The sequence below is a fragment of the Ceratotherium simum genome, chromosome 6 (genome assembly GCF_057802395.1).
Source record: "Ceratotherium simum simum isolate JZ-2026a chromosome 6, ASM5780239v1, whole genome shotgun sequence".
Classification (NCBI taxonomy): domain Eukaryota; kingdom Metazoa; phylum Chordata; class Mammalia; order Perissodactyla; family Rhinocerotidae; genus Ceratotherium; species Ceratotherium simum.
The window spans coordinates 77532363-77556454 of NC_141905.1; the positions used below are offsets into that span (position 1 = coordinate 77532363).

Below are 24092 nucleotides of genomic sequence, written 5' to 3' on the forward strand. Positions count from 1 at the left end.
TGCTTTTGTAATAAAGTTTTATTGGAATACAGCCGTGCTCATTTGTTTACATATTGTCTGTGACCCAGAGACTCTGTCTGGCTCTTCATAGAAACAGTTTGCCAACTCCTGAGCTAAAGCAAAGGTCCTCAGGTGGGAATGTGCCCAGGGTGTTTGAGGAACAGCGAGGAGGAGAGTGTGGTTGGAGCGGAGTGAGTGACAGAAGGAGTAGTGTCAGGTCAGAGAGGTAACGGGGGCCAAATCGTGTAGCCCCCTGCATGACTTCCCTGTGATCCCCTCTGACAAACATCAGACAGATGCTGACGTCATGCTGATGGGGAAGGGGTGTGTGTGTGTGTGTGTGTGTGTTGGGAGGGAGTAGTGGTTGGATTGAGAGATGGCTGAACTTGGAAGAAGACCTGGGCTTGAGACCTGCTGTCTGTTCCTTGCTAGCTCTGTGTCCTCAGTTCTCTCATCTACAAAGGTCGTGATGGTGGTGTTGGTGGCAGCAGTGATGGTGGTAGTAGTGTTGGTGGTGATGATGGTGGTGCTGTGGTGATGATGATGAGGGTGATGGTGGTGGTGATGTTGATGGTGGTACTGGTGGTGGTGGTGATCATGGTGGTGAGGGGATGGTGGTGATGATAATGGAGGTGATGCTGATAGTGGGGGATGGTGATAATGGGAGTGTTGATGGCAGGGAGGATGGTAGTAATGGTGGTGATGATGTTGGTAGGGGCTGCTCAGGGTATGGTGGTGGCATTGTTGGTAGGGATGGTGATGATGGTGATGTTGATGGTGGTGATAGTGGTAGTAATGGTGGTGATGATGGTGGTAGTGGGGATGGTAATGGTGGTGGTGGTGATAATGGCTACATTTAGTGAGCCCCTACTCTGTGCTAGGAACTTTGCACACTTGGCTCTAATGCTTAACCCAGCAATACAGATTGGGTAGCAGCATCCTCCTTTGCAGGAGAAAACACTGAGTGACTTAAGCAAGGCCGCACAGCTGGTGTGTAGCAGGGCTCAGATAACATGCAGTGATACCCACTTATCATATTGTGGTGAAGAGGCCTTAAGGCGGTGGGTGTGAGAGTTCCTGGTAAACAGCCCAGCTGTCACTCAAGGGCAGCAGCCTTTGGTCAAGGTGGCCCCATCTTAGCACTACCCGTGGCAGCCAGGGTCTCGTAGGAGGGACTGTCCCTCATTGTCTCTGCCCTCCCCCCCATGCCACCACCAGAGGCCTCCTCTGTCTCAGGTTCAGTGTGCTGGGGAGGGGCCATGTCTCCCTGTCCCCAGGGCGACCTGTTACCAGGCCTGGTATTGGTTTGGGTTTCCCTAATTTGAGGTTGTGAGATCCTTCTGGTTGTGGCTGAGGTTTTTCTGCTCTGGAAACTCAACTGTGGTGTGGCCATGAGGAGGAGCCCAGAGGTGGTGGGACCTGCCCACAGGCCCCACAGGCCCTGTACCTCCCCCCACAGCTCACACCGCTTCAATGCCCACTTCCTTTTGAGAACGTACTGGAGGTTTTATGTTCCTGTAGTTGACAGCTGCAGCACCACGAAACGTTCTGGAGTCAGGACAACTATGTGTCTTTGCCTCCCCACATCCAGTCCTGCAGAGAGCAGAGCTGACCTCGAGGCCTGGGGTGTGCCAATGCCTTGCTCCCATCTGCCCGCCCTCCTGGTGGGGTCCTGTTCAACAACGGGAGCCCCCGACTAAGTAGCTGAGCTCAGCTGCCAGATGAGCGAACAGGGCCTGGAAAGGCCCCTGGTCCCTCCCCACCCCCTCCTCCTCCTCTTCCTCACTTCACTGAGTTTGGGCAGGTTGCTCCCTGGCCTGGCTGTGCTCGCGCAGAGGACCAGCCTTTTGGACAGAGCCTGGGTCTTGATCAAGCATTCTGGGCCCATCCCTTAGGTCTCTGAATGGTAAGAAGTGTCAGTGCTCACCGTGCAGTGACGTTGGTGGTGGTGTCAGCTGTGGAAAGCAGCCTCGGGTTGAGGATGTTCTGTGCCCCCAGACCTGCCCTCTTCCCTCTTTTGCCCACCCCTGGGGTCCTATGCCCAGCTAGGAAGGCACTGGACACACTCGATCCCAGGGCTACCTGATGCTTCCCGCCCTGAGGAGCCGTGGACTCGGGCCACCAGAATAAACAGGACAGCTCTCATCTCAGGGGATTCTGGGCCAGAGGTGCCTTTGGCAGCCCCTCATGTTATGTTTTCTTCTAAACATTTCAATCAGCGTGTAGTTATCAGGGTGTCTTCACCCGACACCCCCAGATCCTGGCCTCCCAGCTCGAGCGCTTTGGGAAAGCATGGTAACAGAGGAGCTGAGGGGGGGGGAGGATTGAGGCAGGAGTCACTGGGATTTAGGGGGCGTCCAGGAAACTTCACAGAGGAAGGTGCCCTGCAGGTGCTGGGTATCACCAGGAAGTGAGACCCACAAAGGCCGAATGAGGCCCCTGGCCCAGTGTTTGAAAGCTCCTCCCGCACCCCCACCCACCCAAACAGCTTCCTTATTATCTGTCTTCCCTCCAGGGAACTTAAAGAAAAGCTCTGATGCCCTGTCCTGGCACCACCCCCCCAGGTCTGGATGAGGAAACTGAGGCCAGAGGGGTGGTGCCTTCTCCTGCTCCCCCAGTGGCCTGCCTCCTTTTCACGGTGATTGCCAAGTGCATTGGGTTGGAGAAGGTCCCCTGCAGACTGAGGTCACCTCAAGTATATTTGTTTGGAGTCGTGACCCCTTTGAAAAGGCTTGAGTCACTCGGTGACGCAGCCCCAGATTGGGTCCTATAATTGGGATCTCGCCTTGTTTGGGGCTGGATGAAAAGAGACTTTGAATCAGTGAGATGCCACACACCTGCCACATCAGCTTTGGGTGGGCATGCCACTCTGGCGGTGGCAAAGGTAACGGAGCCCAGGTGGTTGAGACAGAAATATTGGTGGCGAGGAGGCCAGGGCTGGGAGGCAGAAGACACGGGATAACTACCTCATCAGAAAAACCGGCCTCCTCCACTTTGCCGGTGGTCTCTGAGAACACACACAGCCTCCCCATGGTGATATTTTCTGGAAAACCAGCTCTGCTGGCAGTGCCGTAGAAACTGAGTCCTGACAGCTCACCTGGGTAGAAAGGAATTGAACAGATTCTTTAGCCCCACAGACGTCACAGGCAAAATTGTAACACCGCCTTCCGCTTGACCAGTGGAGAGTGGATGAATCATCGGCCTCTTGCGGCTGGGAACAGAGGGAGAGCCTTCCCACGGACAGTCACCAGGCTACTCAGAACCTCCCAGACCTTGGCCAAAATGCGTTGAAAACAGCTCCTCCGATTTTCATGGTCTCCTCCGCCAAAAGTGGGTATTCTCAAGACCCGCTTTGCAATGTAATTTGGGTTTCTAACAAATTTAGTCCCTGGCATTAGAATGAAGCTGACCTTTCCAAACCTCATGGCCCCTTGCGACCCCTAAGCCATTCCATGGGAGGGACTGTGAGATGGCAGGAGGAAGGAGCCCTGCTGGGAATCCTGGGGCCACTGCAGCCTTTGCGCCTCTTCACCCCGTATCCTTGTGCTTTGTTTTTTTTTTTGGTGAGAAAGATTGGCCCTGAGCTAACATCTATTGCCAATCTGCCTCTTTTTGCCTGAGGAAGATTGTCCCTAAGCTAACATCTGTCCAATCCTCTTCTACTTTGTATGTGGGACACCGCCACAGCATGGCTTGACAAGCGGTGTGTGGGTTCACGCCGGGGATCTGAACTCGCGAACCCCGGGTCGCTGAAGCGGAGAGCATGAACTTAACTACTGCGCCACCAGGTCGCCGCCTGTCCTTGTGCTTTTAACTAACCGGCAGTGCCCCAAACTCTTCTGGAAGTGAGGGCGGTTGTTTCTGTGGTCTCTCTCATGCTGCCTCTGGTTATGCCTGGCGCCACGGGGGCGGGGGGGGACTTCCGTTCTGAATTTGCAAGCTTGGGGAGGTCTGCTGCTCCCTCGGCCCCTCGGTCTTGCCCCATTGACCAGGGCTAGAACTGATGGGCTGTTTCAGAATCTGTGCTGGCCCACGACATGTGGCTTGGAGAGCAAAGATGCATTGGCCAATCAGATTCGTTCCTTGGGACTTTAGATTCAGGATTCTGGCAGACAGGCAGTGAACTGGGCGGCAGGGTCCTGAGGACTTGGGGGCCTTGACACAATTCTGATACAACTCCCTGAAGCAAGCATGGACTCCACAGATGAGGAGTGCAGGCCCCACAAGACTGCCCTCCCTTCAGACACCAGCGGCAGGTTTGGGGGTCCCCAGGCCACATGCACTTCTGACCAACCAGCTACAAATTCAAGGATTCTCCCCACCCCTCAGGTTTGATCATTCACTAGAACAACTCACAGAGCTCAGGAGAGCACTGTGCTTACAATTAAAATTTTATTAGAGCAAAAGGACACAAATCCAAAGCAGCAAAAGGGAGCGATGCACAAGGCAAGGTCTGCAAGGGACATGTCCCTCACCGGGCACACTGACGTGTGATCACCAACCAGGAAGCTCACCCAAGCCCGGTGCCCAGAGTTTTTGTTGGGGTTTCATTACTTGGGCATGAGTGATTGGATCATTGGCCACGTGGTTGAACTCAATCTCTAGCCCCCTTCCCCTGCCTGACATCGGGTTACTATCACCTGGCTCAAAGCCCTAACCTCCTAACCACGTGGTTGGTCATTGTGGCATGTCCAGCCCCACCTTGAGTCTTCTTGTTAGCATAAACTCAGGTATGGTTCTCGGAACCCACTCCTATCACTCAGAAAATTCCAAGGACTTAGAGGTTAACTCCCAGGAACCAGGGACAAAGTCGACTTCTTCATTGTACACCCGCGGCCAACTGGGGCCTGTGCAAAGAGGTGAGTGAGCCTGGCATGGTCTAAGAGGCACATGGCCGAGCCAGAGGCAGAGACGCCTCAGCCCCAGGTTTTCCATGGTCTTCCTATTCCCAAAAACCCAGCTGCTCTTGGCTTCTTAGAGGCCCCCATGATCCTGGCAGTAATCCCCCTCTTAGTGGGTCAACTCGAATGAGTCTCTCTTCCTGCTGACCTTGCCTGGAACTGCACTCACCATCATGGTTGCCGATTTGAGTTGACAATTCTGTCCTAGAGAAATGTGGTCCATGGGAAAACAGCACTCCCCCGCTCCTGAGGGCCCACAAAGCACGTCAAGTCCTCTGCGGATCCTGGCAAGCCCATCTCCAGAGATGATTGTCCCCTCTCTGGGATCCATAGAACAATAAAAGTCCAAAGCCCATCAGAATGTGAAGAGGCACCCAGTAGACGGGGCAGCACTGATGAGAGGGGCAGGGTTTGAGGTGAGTCCTGTCTGGCTTCTTAGGGAGCCAGACCAGGGCCTGGGGTCGTGGAGTGGCAGCTCCCTGAGGCCGGCTCACCAATCTGGACCCAGAAAGGCCACCCCTGAGTGTACTCTCCTAGCGTCTCCCTTGGACTTTCTGGAAACTGGAGGGCCCTGTTACAATCTGCCCTCTTGCCCCGGCTCGTGGCCCAGTAAGTGGCTTGGAGGCTGCCAAGTGTCTGTGTGAGAAGAATGCTCGACTCAAGTCAGGTGGGGGGCAGGGACCTGGGTTCTTGTCAGTCAGACCCCAGGATCACCAAATTTTGGAGCTGGGAGGAATATTTTCAGCCAATTTGTCCAAACTCCTGTATGTTTCTTCAGATCCTTTTTAGAAGTAGGCAGGGCAGAAATAACAAATCAGACAGAAATTCCCAGAAAGAGTGGTCCTGTGGTCCCATTCCCCCTGTGATGATCAGGGACTTTCTCTTAACTTAGGGCAGTTGTTCTTGAACTTGAGTGTGATCACCTGGAAGGCTCATTAAAACCCAGATTGCTGGGCGCCACTCCCAGAGTTTCTGATTCAGGAGGTCTGGGGTGGGGCCCAAGAATTTGCATTTATTTCAAGTTCCCTGGTGATGCCGAAGCTGCTGGTCCATGGATCACCGGGAACCTCTGATTGAAGGGCATGAAGGAAGGTCTTTCTAACAAATGCATAGAGGCATCCTCAAGTTCCCCCAAGGAACCTCTCTCTGATCAGTTGCTCATTTGTCACCAGGGAGGAAAAGAACGTTAGATTAGGAGTCAAAACACCTGGGTTCTGGTTCAGGTTGTGACACGAACTGTGTGAGTGATTTGAGGCAAGCTTCTTGCCTTTTGGAGTCTCTATTTCCTCATCTGTCAAATGGTTCAAAAACAGGCCTTACCTTGTGGGGGTTGATGCGAGGATTAAATGAGATGATCTCTTAAAATTGCTCTCTGACCTTGAGAGTACCAGAAATGCCACATTTCTTTAATTTCTGGGTCAAATAGGCCATACTGTAAGATTAATGAGAAGTCCAAGGTCAACGGTTTTGTAAAGGTTTGTCTCCCTCCTTCCAGGGATGGAATGAGAAGCCCTAGGGCTCAAAGGAGTCCAGCAAAGGAGACCTCAGACCATCGGGGTCACTGCTGCCAATTTTGTCAGTGTCCTTTGGAGGAGGGGCCTCTGCCGGCAGCTCCACTCCACTGTGCCAGGCTGGTCCTGGGTCCCAGGGAGGCTGGATGCTCCTGGCAGCTCAGTCGCTCATCACTGGACCCCCACCTCCCACCCCCACTGGATCCAGCGGCCACAGGGGCAGTGCCTTCCTGGAGCTCAGGCCCCCCACCCCCTCCCCCTGGAGCACGACATGGGTCCACCGTGCTCTTCTCCCCTGTTCTCAGTGCCAGCTCATTTCAGTCCTCTGCCTTCAAAGCTCAGACACCTCCCACGAAAACAGTAAAAGCAACAAAAATAACAGTAAGCCGATTTCTTCCCCCACAATGACGGTTTTCTCATGGCAGTTTTTTGGAGTGATCTTTTTATTTCTCCCTGGGGGCATCTGCGGGAGCAAAAGGAATGCCAATTAGGTTCTCAGTAGCTCACCCTGTTAGGAGTGCTTGGCCAGGCTTGAGAAATGGAAGCGACTTATTACATTGCTTTTTTCCCTGCACTCCAGTCCCTGCTAGGACTTGCCCTCCTGCCAGAGGAGCCCCCAGCCCTCTCTGTGGGCTGCTCTCCCTCCTCCTGCCCTGCCACCCCCTTATCACACTTCCCTTAGCCTTCCTGGGGTGCACCTGCACGAGGCCATTGCTGGCAGCCACAGGGGGCCCTGGGGCCTGGAGAAAGCAGAAGTGGATTTGATAAGCAATTTCCTTCTTGGACGCCACCTCCTCCTAAGGGGCCCGAGGCCCAAGTCAGGGGAGCAGAGGCCCGAGACAGGGGAGCACTCCATCTTCCTGTTGCCCACTTCTCTCCGTGTTTTGCCTTGGATTCTTTCCCACGCCAGGAGAGAGACCTGCCCCCTTGGTCTTTTGGTGCCTTCCTCCAGAGCCGAGAGCAGGTGGAGTTCAGCCCGTGTCCCCCAGCCCAGTATCTTGGCCTCTTTCCACCTCTGGCAGGAGCCCTCCCGCCTGCCACCCCCTCTCTGGCTGGAGCCACCCCTCCTCCATGCAGCCCCCTGCCTGCCGCGCCACATTCCCAGCCGTCTTGCTTCTCTCTGCTCTTTGAAGCATGGAACAAGCTGGATGTCCACGAGGGCAGGGACCATGTCCTCTTCGCTGACTTGTTTGCAGCACGTGGAAGGTAAACCATGAGCAGCAGAGGGTTGGCTGGTAAAGCAAATAAAGCCCAAAGCTGCTCGAGACAGGAAATGGCTGCAAGTCTGTGCGGTGGGAGAAGATATGTGCTCCTGATTGGGTGTGTGGTTCATTCATTGGCCCCGTTAATTCCTCTCCCTGAGCCTCAGGTTTCTCATCTGTGAAATGGGGATAGTACCACCTTAATGAGTTCAATGCTAAGCCCAGGGGCTGGGAGTGGGAGTGGGGAAGTTGTCATTTATTTCTGCAAGCATTCGTTTACCCAGTCAGTCAACATAACTTAATGAAAGCTTGCAATTAATTGGGTGTTGTGTTTGCTGCCCCACCCTCTGGAAGGACACTGATCAGGTCTGGGTGGGTCTGAGCTGGGACAGGGCTGTGGACCAGACGGTGGGGGTCTGCCTCTCAAGAGCAGCCCTGGAAGGAGCATCAGAGCTGGGGCTTGAAGAGGAGCAGGGCTTCATCAGGCAGAGAGGTCAGGAACCACATCTGCGGGGTCACGGGGGGAAAGGATAATGCATACAGGAGTCAAAGGGGTGACACTTGCATCTGCTCAGCAAACACTGAGCATCGACAGTGGGCCAAGGAGAGAGTAACAGAGAGCAAAGAAACCCAGGTCCCTGCCACCGCCGTCTGCTCTCAGAGCGGGGAGACTGTGGATAGGCAAATAAACCACTACAGAGGAAGATGTCAGGTAGTGAGAAGAGCTGGGGCTCATGCCGGGAATCTCCTAGTGACCTCATGCATAAAGGCTGAACACGTCAGTGAAAGTGTGCTGAATGTGTTGGGAGAATGGATAAACGAATCTGTCAGCTGACGAGTGTGTGCAAGAGGGAGACAGACTGCCTGACTGACCAGGGCCTCCCAAACACTGCTTGATGGCAGGTGGCAAAGGCAGAGAATGGGCCTGCCTCAGCTACTGCGGTCAGGGAAGGCCCTCCATGTTGGCCACCCAGTGCACAGGACAGCCTTGCAGCTGGATGCATGCCTAAGACTTGAAGCATGGATGAGAAACATTCAGAAAAGTAGGGAGAAGATGCTGCTGACACAGGGGACGGCAAGTGCAAGGGCCCTGAGAGCTATGGCAGGGAGGGAAATAAAGTCGGGGAGATGATGATCAGATCAGAAGGGCTTTGAACCTGGCTAAGGAGACGGGCTGACCTGTGGGTGATGGGCAGGCCTGGGAACTGGCCATCCTGGCTGCTGGGGCCTGGCTGGGCCCTGAGTAGGGGGAGGTAGTGGCCCTAGCCCCTTGTAGGCCTGACACCCCTCCCCGGGACCACAGGACCAAGAGAGGAGAGGAATTTCTGCAGCAGTGTGGTGGGCCTGCCACCTGAGGATACTGAGAAACAATCAAATCCGACTGAAATAATGAACAGTAGCAGCACTTCAGTCATCAGATATGCAGTTTAATAACCCAACAGCACACTGACGAGCCAGGTATTTGTCTGGAACATGACCTCTTTGAAGCAGGTCTTCTTTGTAAAGATGTGGAAACTTGCCCCAGCCTGTCTGAGTTATAGAGGGGCTGGGATTATTTTACGGGACTTTTTGGGGAACTGGAGGTCAGGTATGAATGGGGAGGCCATTGAGGACCCCTGTGGCTGTTTAGGGGGACACTTTGCTGAGAGTTTCCGTGTATTTGTTTCCTATTGCTGCTGTAACAAATTACCACAAACCCAGTGGATTAAAACAACACGAATGTATTCTTTTTTTTTTTTTGGTGAGGAAGATTGTCCCTGAGCTAACATCTGTGCTAATCTTCCTCTATTTTGTATGTGGGATGCCGCCACAGCATGGCTTGGTGACTGGTGTGTAGGTCCACGCCTGGGATCCGAACACATGACCCCCAGGCTGCCAAAGCGGAATGCATGAACCCAACCACCATGCCACCAGGCCGGCCCCAACATAAATGTATTCTTACAGCTCAGGAGGTCAGAAGTCTGACATGGGTCTCACTGTGTTGAAACTGGGGTGTTGGCAGGGCTCTGTTCTTTCTGGGGGCTCTCAGGGAGAATCTGTTTTCTTGCCTTGTCCAGTTTCTGGAGGCCACCTGCATTCCTCGGCTTGTGGCCCCCTTCCATCTTCAAAGCTGACAATGGCTATTCTAGTCGTTCTCACATGCATCACTCTGAAATCACTCTCCTGCCCCCTTCTTCCACATTTAAGTACTCTTATGGTTACATTGAGCCCACCAAGATCATCCAGGATATTGTCCCTGCCATAATCCTTAATTTCATCTGCAATCTTAATTCCCCTGTGCCATGTAAGCTAACATATGGCATGGACACTTTTGGGGAGCATTATTCTGCCTACCATAGTCACTGTCCTGTTCTGGGGGCTGAAGAGGTAAAGAGTAGGAGGAGAGAAGCCCCCGTATGCTGGGAAGTCTGCACCCTCGGCCTGGGCGCAGCCCCTGGGGTGGCTGTGTGGTACCCACCCTCCCTTAGTAACTCCAGCCTCTGCCTTACACCCTCCAGGTGACCTTGGTTCACCTTTCCTGCCTCCCCTACAACCACCACCATTGTCCCATTACTAACAAGTCTCCCCCAAACCCTGCACTTCTCCTGAGTGTTGGTCAAAACGGTCATTACACGAAGCAGTGTTTCTCCTCCTCAGCTCTACCGACATTTTGGATCATTCTCTGTTGTGGGGAGCTGTCCTGTGCATTGTACGCTGTTTAACCACATTCCTGGCCTCTGCCTACTAGATGCCAGTAGCACCACCACCTCTATTGTGACAACCAAAAATATGTCCACACATTGCCAAATGTCCCCTGGAGGACAATTCGCCAGGGGTTGAGAACCACTGAAATAAAGCCTTTGATGTCTGTCTGCCTTACTGAATTGGGCACCTCAAGACAGTGACACCCTGTCTGTCTTGCCCGTCACCATGTCCCCAGCACCTGTATAGTGAATGCATGAATGAACCGAATGAATTAATGAATCTGTGTTCTTTTTTTTTTTTTTTTTTGGTGAGGAAGATCAGCCCTGAGCTAACATCCGTTGCCAATCCTCCTCTTTTTTCTTGTGGAAGATTGGCCCTGGGCTAACATCTGTGCCCATCCTCCTCTACTTTATATGGGATGCCGCCACAGCATGGCTTAGCAAGCGGTGCGTTGGTGCGCACCTGGGATCCGAACCTGCGAACCCCGGGCTGACGCAACGGAGCGCATGCACTTAACCACTTGCGCCACCAGGCCGGCCCCAGTACATACTTTTTATAGATTTACCCATTAAGAAAATGAACACAGGGGCCGGTATGTACACACATGTGTCTGTGTGTAAATAGACTCCTGGTTTCCATAGACTGGCTACCTGAGAGTCACCTGGAGAGTCTTTTAAGAAGTCACATCCCTGGGTTCTGATCACAGAGAGTTGGTGTGCAGCCCGGGAGTCTATTGTCAGGAAGGTTCAAAAAGGTAGAATTACCCTATGATCTAGCAATTCCGCTCCTAGGTATATACCCAAAAGGATCGAAAGCTGGGACTCAGATATCTGTAGGGGCATTAATCACAGTAGCTAAAAGGTGGAAGCAACCCAAGTGTCCATCAATGGATGAGTGGATAAACCGAATGTGGTCTATACACACAATGGAATATTATTCAGCTTTAAAAATGGAATGAAATCTGACACATGCTACAATATGAATGAACGTTGGGGACATTATGTTAAGTGAAATAAGCCAGTCACAAAAGGACACATATTGTATGATTTCATGTATATGAGGTACCTAGAATAGTCAAATTCATTTCTTTCTAGAGACAGAAAGTAGAATGGTGGTTGCCAGGGTGTAGGGGGAACAGGGGATTATTGTTTAATGGGTACTGAGTTTCAGTTTGGGATGATGAAAAAGTTCTGGAGATGCGTGGTGATGATGGTTGCACAACAATGTGAATCTACTGAGTGCCACTGAACTGAATACCTAAAAATGTTAGAATGGTAAGTTTCACGTTGTGTATATTTTATCACACACACAAAAAAGTGCTTCATCCCAGCCAGATCTGGGAATGACTAGTGTGGGAATGGGAAGGGATACAGACTAGATGAATTCTAACAGCCCTGTTAGGCCTTGCAGCCTGAGAGTGGCTGAGATGGGAGCATCTGACTTTGCCACCTGTAGTTCGAGGCTGAGGGCAGCCCTTCTCTGGGGGTGCACATGGTAACCCCTGTGGAGGCGAGGCAGGCTACCTGAATGGAGGCCACATGGCCTGTCCAGGGGGGCAGCTGCTGCCCAACTCCAGCTGATTCTTGCCATGTGGGATGTCTGGTTATGGGAGAGAATTCCAAAATCTGGATTCGTATGTAAAAATCTCCTAATGTTTAAATCTTGACGACTGGTTCAGTGAACAGGCAAACAAGCCACACGGGGGTCAAGCAGAAAAACCCTGTAGGCTTCAGGTCTGGGGTGGCACCTTTTCTCGGAGCTCGCAGGCTTGGGCCCCAGCTAGAGATTCCCGTTCTGGCTCCTCTTACTGCGCTGCATCACTCCTGAGGTCTGACGCCAGCTTTCTCTTTGATCCCTGAGAATTTCCCTTGCTTTCAGTGCACCCAAAAGGGAGGTTTACAGACAGAAGGGCGAGGGTGAGTGCCTAGGGTCTGGATTCCGCTCAGGCTGGGTCTTGGCTCTGCCATTTATGAGCTGTGGGGCTGTAGGTGACTTGCTTTGTTTCTTCCCCATGCCTCAGTTTCCTTATCTGTCAAGTGGGAACAGTAATAGTTCTGCCTCGTAGAGTTAGAGTGAGGACTCCAGGAGAGGGCACATGACGGGCTTGGCTCTGGGCAGGGCAGTGGAAGGGTTCTGCAGAGTGTGCATGTGTGTGCATGTGTGTGTTGGCCCCAGGCTGGAGGAAAGAGGAGTGTGGAGTCGGACAGGCCATCAGCTGGTGAGTTACACAACCCCGGATGTCTATTTCTTCATCTGGGATGGGGGCCCAGTGATTTCTTCCTCAAAGAGTCATTCTGAGGATTAAATAAGATAATGTTCGAACGGTGCCTGGCCACTGTAGGTGCCCAAAACACATTTGTTCTGCCCCTTGGAGTTGGAGGTCTTTGCCCTCTGTGGATACTTGAGAGGAAGTAGCTGGGGCTGGTTGGCCAGGTTGAAAATGAGGCTGGAATGAACAGAGAACAGAATAATGGTCCTGGGTCCTGCCCCTCCCCCATCAGCTCCCTCTCCTACTTCCTAGCCCACACGGTGAGGGTGCTGGTCCCTTCCTCAGAAGCCAACCCACTCACTGATCAGGAACATGACCTCAGCTTTCCAGAGCAGCTTAGATGAGTTAGGAATTCCCAATCATTGAGACCAGCTCTGTGCCTGCCCCCGAACATACACTGGGTTGGGGGTAGGCCCAGAGCTGAGCTCCTCCGGGGTCCCTGGGTTTGCTGGTTGGAGAGAGGGGCCTTGCCCTGCCCAGACCCTTTCTGAGGGTTTGAGACTGGAGGGGCTGCAAACCCATTCAGAGCAGGGAGCTGGCCCAGGGTGCTGAGGCCCTGCCCACGATCCTGCATGTCTCTACCTGGGCTCCAAACTTCAAAAGTGCTTGGGCTATTGATTGCGTGAAGGGGGGTAAAAGGCCTTACAATTCTGAGACACTGAGGGGCCTAAAGGGCTATGTGACCTTTGGCGAATCTCTGACAGATGGTATCTAAGGGCCACTCTGGGGCAAGGTGGGTGACAGCATCTCAGTCCTTGGGGGATCCTGGCCGCATGACACAGAGGTGCCTCCAAGTCCAAGGCCCAAGGCCCAAACGTCGGTGGGCTCAGGGAGACTTAGGCCAGAGTCAGCAGCCCCTTGCCGTTTGCAGACCTGAGCATTCTGACGTCTGTCCACTGTTGCACAGATAAGGAGTGGTGGGGGTGATGGGAATGCCCTATGTGTTCACTACTCAGCTCCGTGTGTTCATTGCGTATTTGGGTTCATTACATGTGCATATTCATTATGTGTTCATATTTGCTGCATGTGTTCATTACATGTGTGTTCATTATGTATGCGTGTCCATTGTTTGTGTCCCTATTGTGTGCATGTTCATCACGTGTGCACACTGCAGAGGACGTGAGATGTGACAAGGCCCTTCAGAAGTCCTTCCAGCTTTGAGAAATGCGTCCTCTGAGACCCTGGGGTTTGTGAGGAGGGAGAAGAAGGGCGTACCCAAGACAAGTGGAAATTGAAGTCCTCGTCCCCAACATCTGGCTTCCAGTTGGGGAAGGGGACTCTCCACAGGAAACAAGAGGACAAAATGAGGCAATGAGGGAGCCACAGTGCACTCGCTCGATCTCCCAAGCCTGAAGGGAATATTAAGTCCAACAGGCCTGGCCCCTGCCATTGGAAGGTTATGATCTAGTCTGGGGCCAGATACCAGGACCCAGTGTCTGAACAGCAGTGGGAGATGCCGAGGAAGAAGAGGGCGCCTGGTGTGGGCGTGGGTGTGGATGGTTGGAGGGGCTGGCCTGCTGCTGCTGCTGGTGGGGGAGCCCAGGCCTGAGTAAGTAAGAGGAACGCACAGGCTTAATGCCAGTCAGGAGGGAGTGTGTCACTGGCTTGACCTTGAGCCTCCCACCCCCGCTGTCTCCCAGCCCCTGCGGCTGGTGGACAGGCTCACTGGGGTGGGATGCAGGCTCTGGAGCCTCGGGCAAGACCAACATCAGCCTGACATCTTTTCCCCATCTCTGCAGGGGGCGGAGGAAAGCGCAAAGGGAAAAGCAAGAAGTGGAAGGAAATTCTGAAGTTCCCTCACATTAGCCAGTGTGAAGACCTCCGAAGGACCATAGGTAAGCCGTCCTGTCTCGAGGGGGCGTGGGGTCAGGTTGAAGGGAGCAAGGAGCCTGTTAATTGCCAAAATGGTGAGTCAAATACAAATAGGTCGGAGCTCCAGGCTGATGTCGTTGCTAATTGACATAAAGATGCAACCAGCATTCACTGAGTATTTGGTGTATGTTGGGTAGAATTCTCTCTCAATTACCTTGTGAGGCAGGTGTTGTTATTTTACTCTACCTTTCAGAGGGGGACACTGAAAGTTGCATAGCCTGTGGGAGGGTGGTGGAGGTGGGCCAGGTCTCGTAGCTTTCCACCCTTCCTTTCTGGAGCCCATGGGTCCTGTCCTCAGGAAGCAGCCCCAGGCTTTGTGAGCTGAGGCTGGGGTGAGCATCTGGGCTCCCCTGTCCTCTTGCTAGGGATGTCAGTGCTCACTAAGTAGCCACCCTGCTCAGTGGCACAGCCCAGTTCTCTTTATCCAGCACCCACAAGGCCTGGCGCCTCCAACAGCAGAGGGGGCTTGTCTCTCGAGGGGCTGGCACAGCCAAACAGGCCAAGTGAGGTCCATCCCCAGCCCCACTCAGGACATGCTGTGGTGAGGAGGCTGGGGTGACTGGCGAGGGCTCCTGGAGGTGGGGGTGATGAGGCTCCTCCATACTGGTGGGGGCCCTGGTCCTTCTCCCCCATGTGCCCTGGGGTGGGGCACCCCTCCCCCCGTGGCTGTATGAAGGCTTCATATCTGCTCCTGACTGTTGGAGGATCCACGGAGCGCTGGATGTAGGATGGCTGTTACCCAGAGCTCTGCAGGCCTGGCTGCTCTTGGGACTCCTGCACGAGTCCTCTGGATGTGCTGCCCTGTGCCTGCCGTAGAAGGTGAGGCCACTCGTGGATATTTAGCTCTTCTGAATGGCTTCTCCATGTGGCCTGGCCTCCACCAGTTTCCTGGGCCAAGTGGGACTTACGTGGCATCGCACGCCGGCTCAGTTCTGGCCCCGGGGCCCACCCTCCAGATTCTTCTGCTGCACTGTGACAGCAGGTGACAACTGCTCCCTCTGTGTGCCTCGCATGCCCAGCATGGAGTAGGAGCTTGCTTAATTGGCATTTATGAAATGAAAGGAAGCTACCTGCACCTCATGAAGGCAGATGTGAGCAGGTGAAGAAGGTAGGGTGCTAAAGGATGGGAAAATGTCCTCAAGACCCAGCTACCATCCTTAAAACTTCAGGTCTGAATCCCCACGGTGTTCTTGGAGCCGAGAGTGGAGCTGACCTAAGGGATCAGGGCCTCTGGGTCCAGACAGACTAGGGTCAAACCCCACCCTCTCTACCAGGCACCTGACAAGTTACTTAATCTTGCTGAGCCTCCGTTTCCTCAGTTGAACACAGTGATCATGCACCCGGTCAAGTGAAACCAAGTGTGAAAAGGGCATTGCTGGAGACCTCCTCAGGAGCCCAGACCCACTCCCCTCAGCACTCCAGCTTGCTTTCTGGAAGGCCCAACCGCACCCATCCTACTGGGCCCCTCCTGTGTTGGGGCTTGGGTGCCCATGTTTGCTTTTGATGCTAGAGGAACCTGTGGCAGGGTGGGAGAGAAGCTGGGGTCTTCTCCTGGGGCTGGGAGAGTGTGGGGGAGAGTTTTGCCACTGATAACTCTCAAGTGGCCTTCAGAGAGGGGAGGGGAGGGAGAGCCCCCCTGAAGTCTGGCATTACCTCTCCCGGGGGCCCATTTTATTCTTCATGCTAATTTAGGTTTGGAGAGAATAGGGTGGGGATGAGGTGGGGACCTTGGTTGCCGTGGTTGCAGCACACCCCTGGAGAGCCAAGCTCTATTCTCTGTCCTCTTTGTCCAGGGCGAGCAAGTTCACTGGCTACCAGAATGCCCTTCCTGGATGCTGAGCCCAGCTTTTCCTCAGTAGACCCCAGGGAAGGGCTGCCACTCATCCTCAGAGCCAAAGGGCTGACCCAAGAGACCTTTCTGAGGTGTTGATTTGGAGGAGAGAACTTGAAATAGGGGAAAAGGACCCTCCAAAAGGGGGAGCTGTGCAGAGAGGCGGGGTAGCTGTGTAAGGACCAGGCTCACCTGGGAGGGGTCTTACCTGCGAAGCCTGCTCTTGGGAAGCCATTTGCTTCTCTGCCTTTGGGTAAACTGCCTGCAGGTGGTGGTGCCAGGAATGCCCCATGGGGCACAGCCAGGGCTGAAGGCCACTCCCTCACAGAAGCCTCCTGTGACCCCTGAATTTCAGTTAGCTCCTGGCTAGGGTCTTTCAGAGCATCCTGTCCCCTTCTGTCGGAGCACGCCTCCTCAGCTATTGTTTGATGTCTGTTTACCCCTTGAGTGTGAAAGGCTCTTCAGGAAGGATCTTTTAAATTCACCACCGTGTACCTGGTGCCTGGAGGTGCACAACAGACATTGGTCAGATGAGTGAGCAAAGGAAAGAATGAAGAGGTGTGAGTAAGGGAACACTGAACTTAGACAGTGTTTCCAATAAATGGAAGAGTGTTGAGAGTAATGTGAAGAGCATTTATACATCTGCCATCCAGATTAAAGAAATCTTAGTATTTTGCTGCATTTGATTTATGTGTTTCTTAAAAACATAAAACATATAAATACAAAATATAGGACTTCTGGTTTCAGACAAGATGGAGTAGATGCTTTGTTCCCTATCCCGCCCACCAAGGACAGTCAAAAGCTCTGGATGTTATATCATAAAACAAACATAAGAGGATTCTGAAAGGTGGAGAGAAGGCAGGCTGGCTGGGGACCTCAGGATGTGAGGAAGGACATGCCAGGGAGCTCCTGGGTTTTCTTTTTTGCCTCCCTTATATCCCAGGGACTGGGTGCTGGAGAAACTTAAAACCCAGAAATGACAATGGGTGCAGACAAAAAAAAAACCCCTCCCCCTGAAAAAAAGACCTGTTCTGTCTAGCCAAAGTCCCGGGAAAGGGGCAGCTGAGCTGAGTGGGGAAGCTGTTGGTACAGCTGGCCACTCCAGAACTGTCACACCGTTGCTCTAGTTCACACCAGCAGCGTGGATCCTCGCGTGCTGCCTTTCTTCTTACTTAACCTCGTTCTGGGTTCAAAGACCCGGTGCACCCTTCCTCTCCAAGACTCTCCTCTCCGACCCACAGAATCTGATCCTTTGAGGTGAACAAGACCAGCTGAGGCTCAGTGCCCCACCCCGCCCCAGACTTCCAGTACCCTCACTCTAGCCCTGCTGCCACGAGGCTTCCAGGCATTGCCCCAGAAGTGCCACAGATGTCCCTCACCTTCCAGTTGGCCTGGCCCCACCCTCTTCACTTCCGGTTTGGGGGACCCAGGAGCATAGGATTCGCCTCTGAGCTTTTCTCTGTCCGAGGACCCCACCCCAAAGACCCCATCTGCATCAGTCCCTCTAGGTCCAGAAACAGACCTCTTGGCAGGGCCCACTCCCCTGGGAGGGTGTGAGAAACGTGGGTCCTGGCGTGTGAAAATGAATTCTTCTGTTCTCCTAGAGGGCATTGAAAAGACTCTGTGTGTGCGAGTGCAGCGCGAAGAGAGGCCCGGGAGAAACAGGAAGGCCACCATAAACCAGGGGGCTGCAGCTCGGGCGACGGCCTGGGGCGCGGGCCTTCCCGCGTGTTTACAGTCCGTCGCCCTGGTGTTTGCCCAGCCTCTGCTGGGGTCCTGCTGGAAGGCTTTCTAAAATAAAAATCTCATTTCTTTTCTAGACCAATACACAAACCAAACAGTGGCAAATGCCGCATTTATTTTTCTTGTGGACACATGAGCTCACTTTCTGAAGCTCTTTGGGAGGATGTCCCAGAGCAGGCTTCTGGCCAAGGTGACAGGGCCCAGAGGGCAGCGTGGATGGTGCAGTGGGAAGGCTCTTGGCCCACAAGGACCCGGGGACGCTGCCCCTCTGGATTGCCCGGAACAGTGGTCAGTTGAAGCCTCGCCCTCTCTTGCCCTCAGCACTGCTCTGCACAACCACAGGCCATTTCCTCCCAGCAGCCAGAGTGACTTTGAAAAACAAAAACTGCAGCCTGTGAATCTCCTGGGAAACCACTGCAATGGTTTTCCATCCCACCTGGAATAAAACCCAAACTCCTTACCATGGCTTATGAGCACTTGGGCCATTGGGTGAAGCCTAGAGACCCCTTCTCAGAATAATGTTCTTACATGTATAAAATAAAATATGTAGGGTTATAAAGGAAACCAGTTCTTTTCAGATACAGTTATTAGATACTTTAAAATTTTATGATGTAGAAATGTATGTGCTTCTTTGTTAATACTTTAAATCTTAAGTTCTGGCAGCTAGTCTAATAGCTACTGTAATTTTGATTTGTGATGAGCCTAAGTGATATTTCCAGATATCTGCCGTAGCAGTGATATGAATGGCTCTGCGATTTCCGTTGTTGACGAGTCCCAGGCTCTGCTAACGTTACTGTGGGGTATTGTCTACATTCGTGACTTGAGGAAGTGCTCGTTTTCAGTTAGACGTTGGTGAAAAGAGACTACGTTTTTTTCCGTCTAATCCATGGACCCCCACATCCGATCTACAGACCTCTTGGCAATGCCCTTCCTCCTCTGCCCTACGTGAGCCAGCCCTCACCTTTGTCTCAGATCACTCCCTCCTCCTCCATTCACAAGCTGCACTGGTTGCCTTTTTGTACTTCGAATACCCCAAGCTTGTCTCCAGCCTGGAGCCTTTGCACCTGCTGTTCCCTCTGCCTGGAATGCTCTTCCCCACACTTTTTCCACGGGGTCTTTAAGTCTCAGCTCGGATACTGCCCCTATAGAGAAGCCTTCCTAACCAGTCTCTAGAAAGAAACCATACTCTCTTTCTAATTGTATCTTTCACATAGTGCTGTTTATTGACGTTCTTTGCCCATAACTCCATCTGAGGTCATCTTTTGTTTAGTTGTTGACATGTATATTTTCTGTCTCCCCCACTGAACTGGATGTCCCAGGAAAATAGTGACTGTATCTTGTCTTCTCTGGCTCACCACTAGAACAGTGCCTGGCACACAGTATGGGCTCATTAAATATCGGATGAATGAAGGAATGAATGAGGTGAAAAATTGGCAATGAGGGCTCTTTTAAAAAATTTGACATGTGCTTGCCATACCCACATTTAATCTTAGCCAGTGGTTTAAACTTAAAGTCATAAAAGTTTAGACTTAGGAAGCAGCTTTGAGAGCATCTGCTTTAATACCCTTTCCGCCCATCCTTACTAGATACCTGAGGAAGCTTAGCACGATTACAGGACTGGGGCCACAGTCTCACATCCACTAAGCGGGGAAGGCAACCTGGTGGCTCCTGGCCCAGGCCAGTTTCTCCTGAGGCTGCAGTTTGAGTAATTCTCACAGTGATATTAGGTTTACACGAATCCTCAACTCCAGGAACTGGAGAGTATCTTGTCCAACCACCCATTTCAGACCTGAGTAAACAGGCTCCAAGAGGAGAAGTGACCTGCCCAGGACAGTCCAGCTCCCCAGTCCTGACCTACTGCTTTCTGCTGCCCAGCATCATGTTGACTTGCAAACATTTTGGACATCAGCCCCCAGCCAGTACTCAAAGCAGAGAGACTCATTAGGTGCTCAAAGGGATAGACATTTCTGTCTCTTTCTCTCTTTATGTTATTTCATATGTATGTGTTGCACGTTCATTGAGCACTTGTTATGTGCCACCCATTGGGAAGACACACCTGATTCCTGCTCCCTGGAGCTCTTTCATAGCTTCGTCCAGGAGACTGATGGAAATAAAGAGGTGATAACAAATTGAGAAAGTGCCATGATGGAGGAACAGGTTGCTGAGCTGGGGAACAGTATTGCGTGTCCTCCACCCATCAGCAACTTCCCTGGAGGAAGTGGCGTCACTCTAAACCTCCCAGGGCATCTCTTTGTGGGAGCTCCCTGAGGGCATGGACCACCTCCTTTCCATCTTGGCACAGTGAGTGGATGGATGAATGGATGAATGGATGGTGGATGGGTAGGTGGATGAGTGGATGGATGAATGGATGGAGGCGTGGGTGGATGGATGTGTAGATGGTTGGGTGGGTGGGTGGTTGGGTGGATGGATAAAGTGGCTGAATGGATGTTGCCCTCCCTCCTCCCCAGCCTGGAAACCGTAACAGTGATTGGCAGTGATGAGTATTAGGACAGAGATTCCTTGCTACACGTATCTACTTCCACTGTGAGCCCCAGACATGAGTAACTTATTTTAGACAGTCCTGGCAGAGAGCAGACAGACCGTGAAAGGAGGAAAGGTTCTCTAATGTCTGCTCGATGAAACATCAAATAATGACATTATTAGTTAATAAGCTAATTGTTCACATAAGATAATTAGAGGCCGCAAGTCAAAGAAGTTCTCAGAATGCCCAAAACTTGGAAGGCAGGAACGTCGTTGTGAAGATAAAAGATTGTTGAGGTCTGCAAATATTTCTCAGTGACCCAGAAAGTTCTGTTGGGCAAAAGTGTGGCATTTTTATTTATTTAGCTCAGGCTCATTGCGTACTTTATTCTTTCGTTAAAAAAAAAAAGTATGAGGGGGCTTGCGTGAAAGAGTTGATTATTCCACAGTTTGGCAATATTTCTGTAGGAACTGTCCAAAAGCTATATAATAAATCAAGGCCCCCTCCCTCCCCGCTGGCGAGTCTGACGTTTACGAGGAGGCTGTGCACAGAGCAGCTGCTGCGGTGCCCCATGCCCTCGCGGACGGATGGGACAGGGGAGATTTCGTATGCCTATGGGACAGCCTCTTGCCAAAGCCTTAACTCTTTCCAAGAGCAGAAGCTCTAAGCTGCAGGGGATTCCTAGAAGAAAACGTAGAATCTTAACATTAAAGAACAAACCCCCAACACTGTAGTAATGTGAAGACTGCCTTGAATTAGCCAAGTACTTGATTGTTCATTCAGCATTGCTCACGATCTTTAAACAAGAGATCAGCCTACAAACATCAGTTGAGTCCCTACTATGTGCTAGGCATTGTTGCAGGCACAAGAGCTGTACCGCTAGCCACAGGAGCAGTGCAGTCTTGTGGAAGGGCCTCGGTCACTGGCGCTGATGTCAAAGGGTGGCTCTGCTTGCTCCCAGCCATGTGACGTTAGGCAAGTTGCTTAATTTCTCTGGGCTGCAGTTTCTTTGTCTATAAAATGAAGACACTGATCCCAACCTGGTAGAACGTTGTTGGGAAGGCCAGCAGAGTGCCAAGCACATGCCATCATTGCCATCATAGTCATGGTGCTAGTGGTTTGCGAGCAAAGGTTGAGGACCCTTTGGGAGGGCTTCAGTTTCCCGTGGAAGCTGAACTGGCTACAAATAATGAATGGGGCTAGCTGTTTCTGTGCTCACATCATGTGGGTGCAATGCCCTAGGGACCCCCACCTGGGGTGATCTGAATCCTACCTTTCCTTGAGCCCCTGCCTCCAGCCTCCCCTTCCTGGAGGCCCATCCTGATTCCTGCAGCCCTCAGCCCTCCTTCCTCCCCTTGGCCTCACTACATGCCCAGGGAAGCCCATAGTGTTGCACTCTGCCCAGACCTCTGGCCTGATGGGTTTCTTTGCAAGGACATACGGGTATTCTGGAAGGTTGCACCCCAGAGTCCTAACAATGGTTACCCCTGGAGAAGGTATGGAAGTCAGACGTTAGCTTTGTCTGCAAGATGATTTTTTAAAAAGAGAATGAATTGGTGTGTTATTTGTGTAATTAAAAGTTGAATGAATAAAGTCTGGCTCCGCTGCCTGATTCCACAGTAGGGCAGAGGGGATGATGATGCCATTTTCCTCTTTCCTGTTGACTTTGTGTCCCCTGATGAGTCTGTGGGCTCCAAGAGGATGGATGGCAAGGTTTTGGAGGGAAGCCCGGGGCTGAGTCAGCTCAGTCTAACCCTGGACCCCATCCCTGGAGTCTTTAGCCTCTTCCTCGGCTACTCATCTCTGCTCTCTGACTGGCAACGGCCCCTTAATCAGCCCCCAGTGGTCTCCTGCCTGCACACTGTCAGTGCTCAGTGGGTGGAGTGGGCTGCCTTGGGGCCTCCCTGCAGATGATGCAAACAGCCTCCCTCTCTGCTCGCCCCTCCTCAAGGGCCACTGGTCCCCTGGCATTGCCAGGCACAGGGCAGGGTCTGGAAAGGAATCTGTGTTCCTGGGATGGGTCCCACCCCACCTGAGGGCCCGCGTGACCCAGTCCCCTTCAGGCCTGCCAGGCTAGCACGAGAGCTCTCGATTTCTTCATCAGAGAAACCAAGTCCTTCTTCAGACGTCATTCCTGTCCTTGGGGTGATAAGGGCGCGTCACGTCTGTCGTTCTGCCACTTGCCGTACTCCGATAAGGCACAGCGTCTGCTCGTCCTTGCAGGGCAAGATAAATTTAGATGTGTCGGATTTAGAACATCAGGTGACCTGTTTGCAGCTGTAGCTCTCAGGAGGGAGAGGGCGGCCTGACTTGTCTGTCCACTATTTTCTGGGCATTAATCTCACCTCCCCACCAAGATCAGCAGCCACTTGAAGGCAAGGGGCTGGTCCCCGGTGCCCACGACAAGCTTGAGTGCATGCGAGCCGCTCAGTGATCCTAGTCCGTGGGTGTTGAGTATGGAGATTCTTAGAATGGGGCACTGATAGGGATTATATAGACAATCTGGAATTGTGGTTTTCAAAGGCTTCTCTTCAGGAAGCGTGAGCGATCAGAACAGGCTTCTACTGCGTCAGGGTTTCTTTTAACCTTTTATATTTGAGCTTCTGTGTAAGATTTTATTCTAGGGTTAAAACAAAGTTTGAAACCCACTGCTCTAGTCCAGGTCTCCCCTTTTCTAGATAAGTAAACTGAGTCCCAGAAAGACAGGTGACTTGCCAAGGTCTCCCTGTGACCTGACTCCCAGGCAGCCTTTCCCCCACTGTCTTCATCTGCTCAGACTGCCATAACAAAGTGCCACAGACTCAGGGGCTTAAACAACAGAAATTTATTGTCTCACAGTTCTGGAGGCTGGAAGTCCAAGATCCAGGTGTTGGCAGTATTGGTTCCTCCTGAGGGCTCTATTCCATGCCTCTCTCCTAGCTTCGGTGGGTTGCTGGCAATCTTCAGCATTTCTTGGCTTGTAGAAGCATCACTTCAATCTCTGCCTTCATCTGCACATGGCCTTCTCCCAATATGTGTGTGTCTATGTCCAAATTTCCCCCTTTTATAAGGACACCAGTCATATTAGATTAGGGCCCACCCTAATGACCTCATTTTAACTTGATTACCTCTGTAAAAACCCTATTTCCTAATAAGATCACATTCTGAGGTACTAGGGGTTAGGACTCCAACATATCTGTTTTGGGGGACACAATTCAACCCCTAATACCCACTTTCTCACGTGGTCTGTAGAGTTCAAGTTCGAGGGGCCAGAGGCTCCTGAGTCCCACCAGGTCTGGGGGTAGACCTTTCCCCTCCCTCCTGACCCTGGCTCAGGGTTAACCCCTGCAGGCCCAGGCTGACTGCTTTCCCACAGGCCACGAGAATGTCTACGGGAGGATTAACTGCTTTCCAAACCATGTTGCATGCTGTTTCCTTCCCTCTTTTTATGTTGTTGTTCACGTCATCATAATTGGTAAATTATTTTGCTAAAAAACATACAGAAAATTTTAAGGAAAAGCCATCTGTAGTTTTACCACTCAGCTGTAGCCACAGTTAACACTTTCATGTAATTCCTTCTAGCTTTTTTGCCCTGTGCACGTATCTAGGGATTTGTT

At 52.2% G+C, this 24092-nt stretch overlaps 1 protein-coding gene across 2 annotated transcripts in view; it reads left to right on the forward strand.

Annotated features, from left to right (window-relative positions):
* GRK5 (G protein-coupled receptor kinase 5) overlaps window positions 1-24092 on the forward strand; it is a 225300-nt gene that overhangs the window by 89933 nt on the left and 111275 nt on the right. For both annotated transcript variants that reach the window (XM_004428127.3, XM_087432694.1), the window contains exon 2: window positions 14308-14403. In XM_004428127.3, the coding sequence (XP_004428184.1) occupies window positions 14308-14403 (96 nt within the window). The remainder of the gene's footprint in view (window positions 1-14307; window positions 14404-24092) is intronic.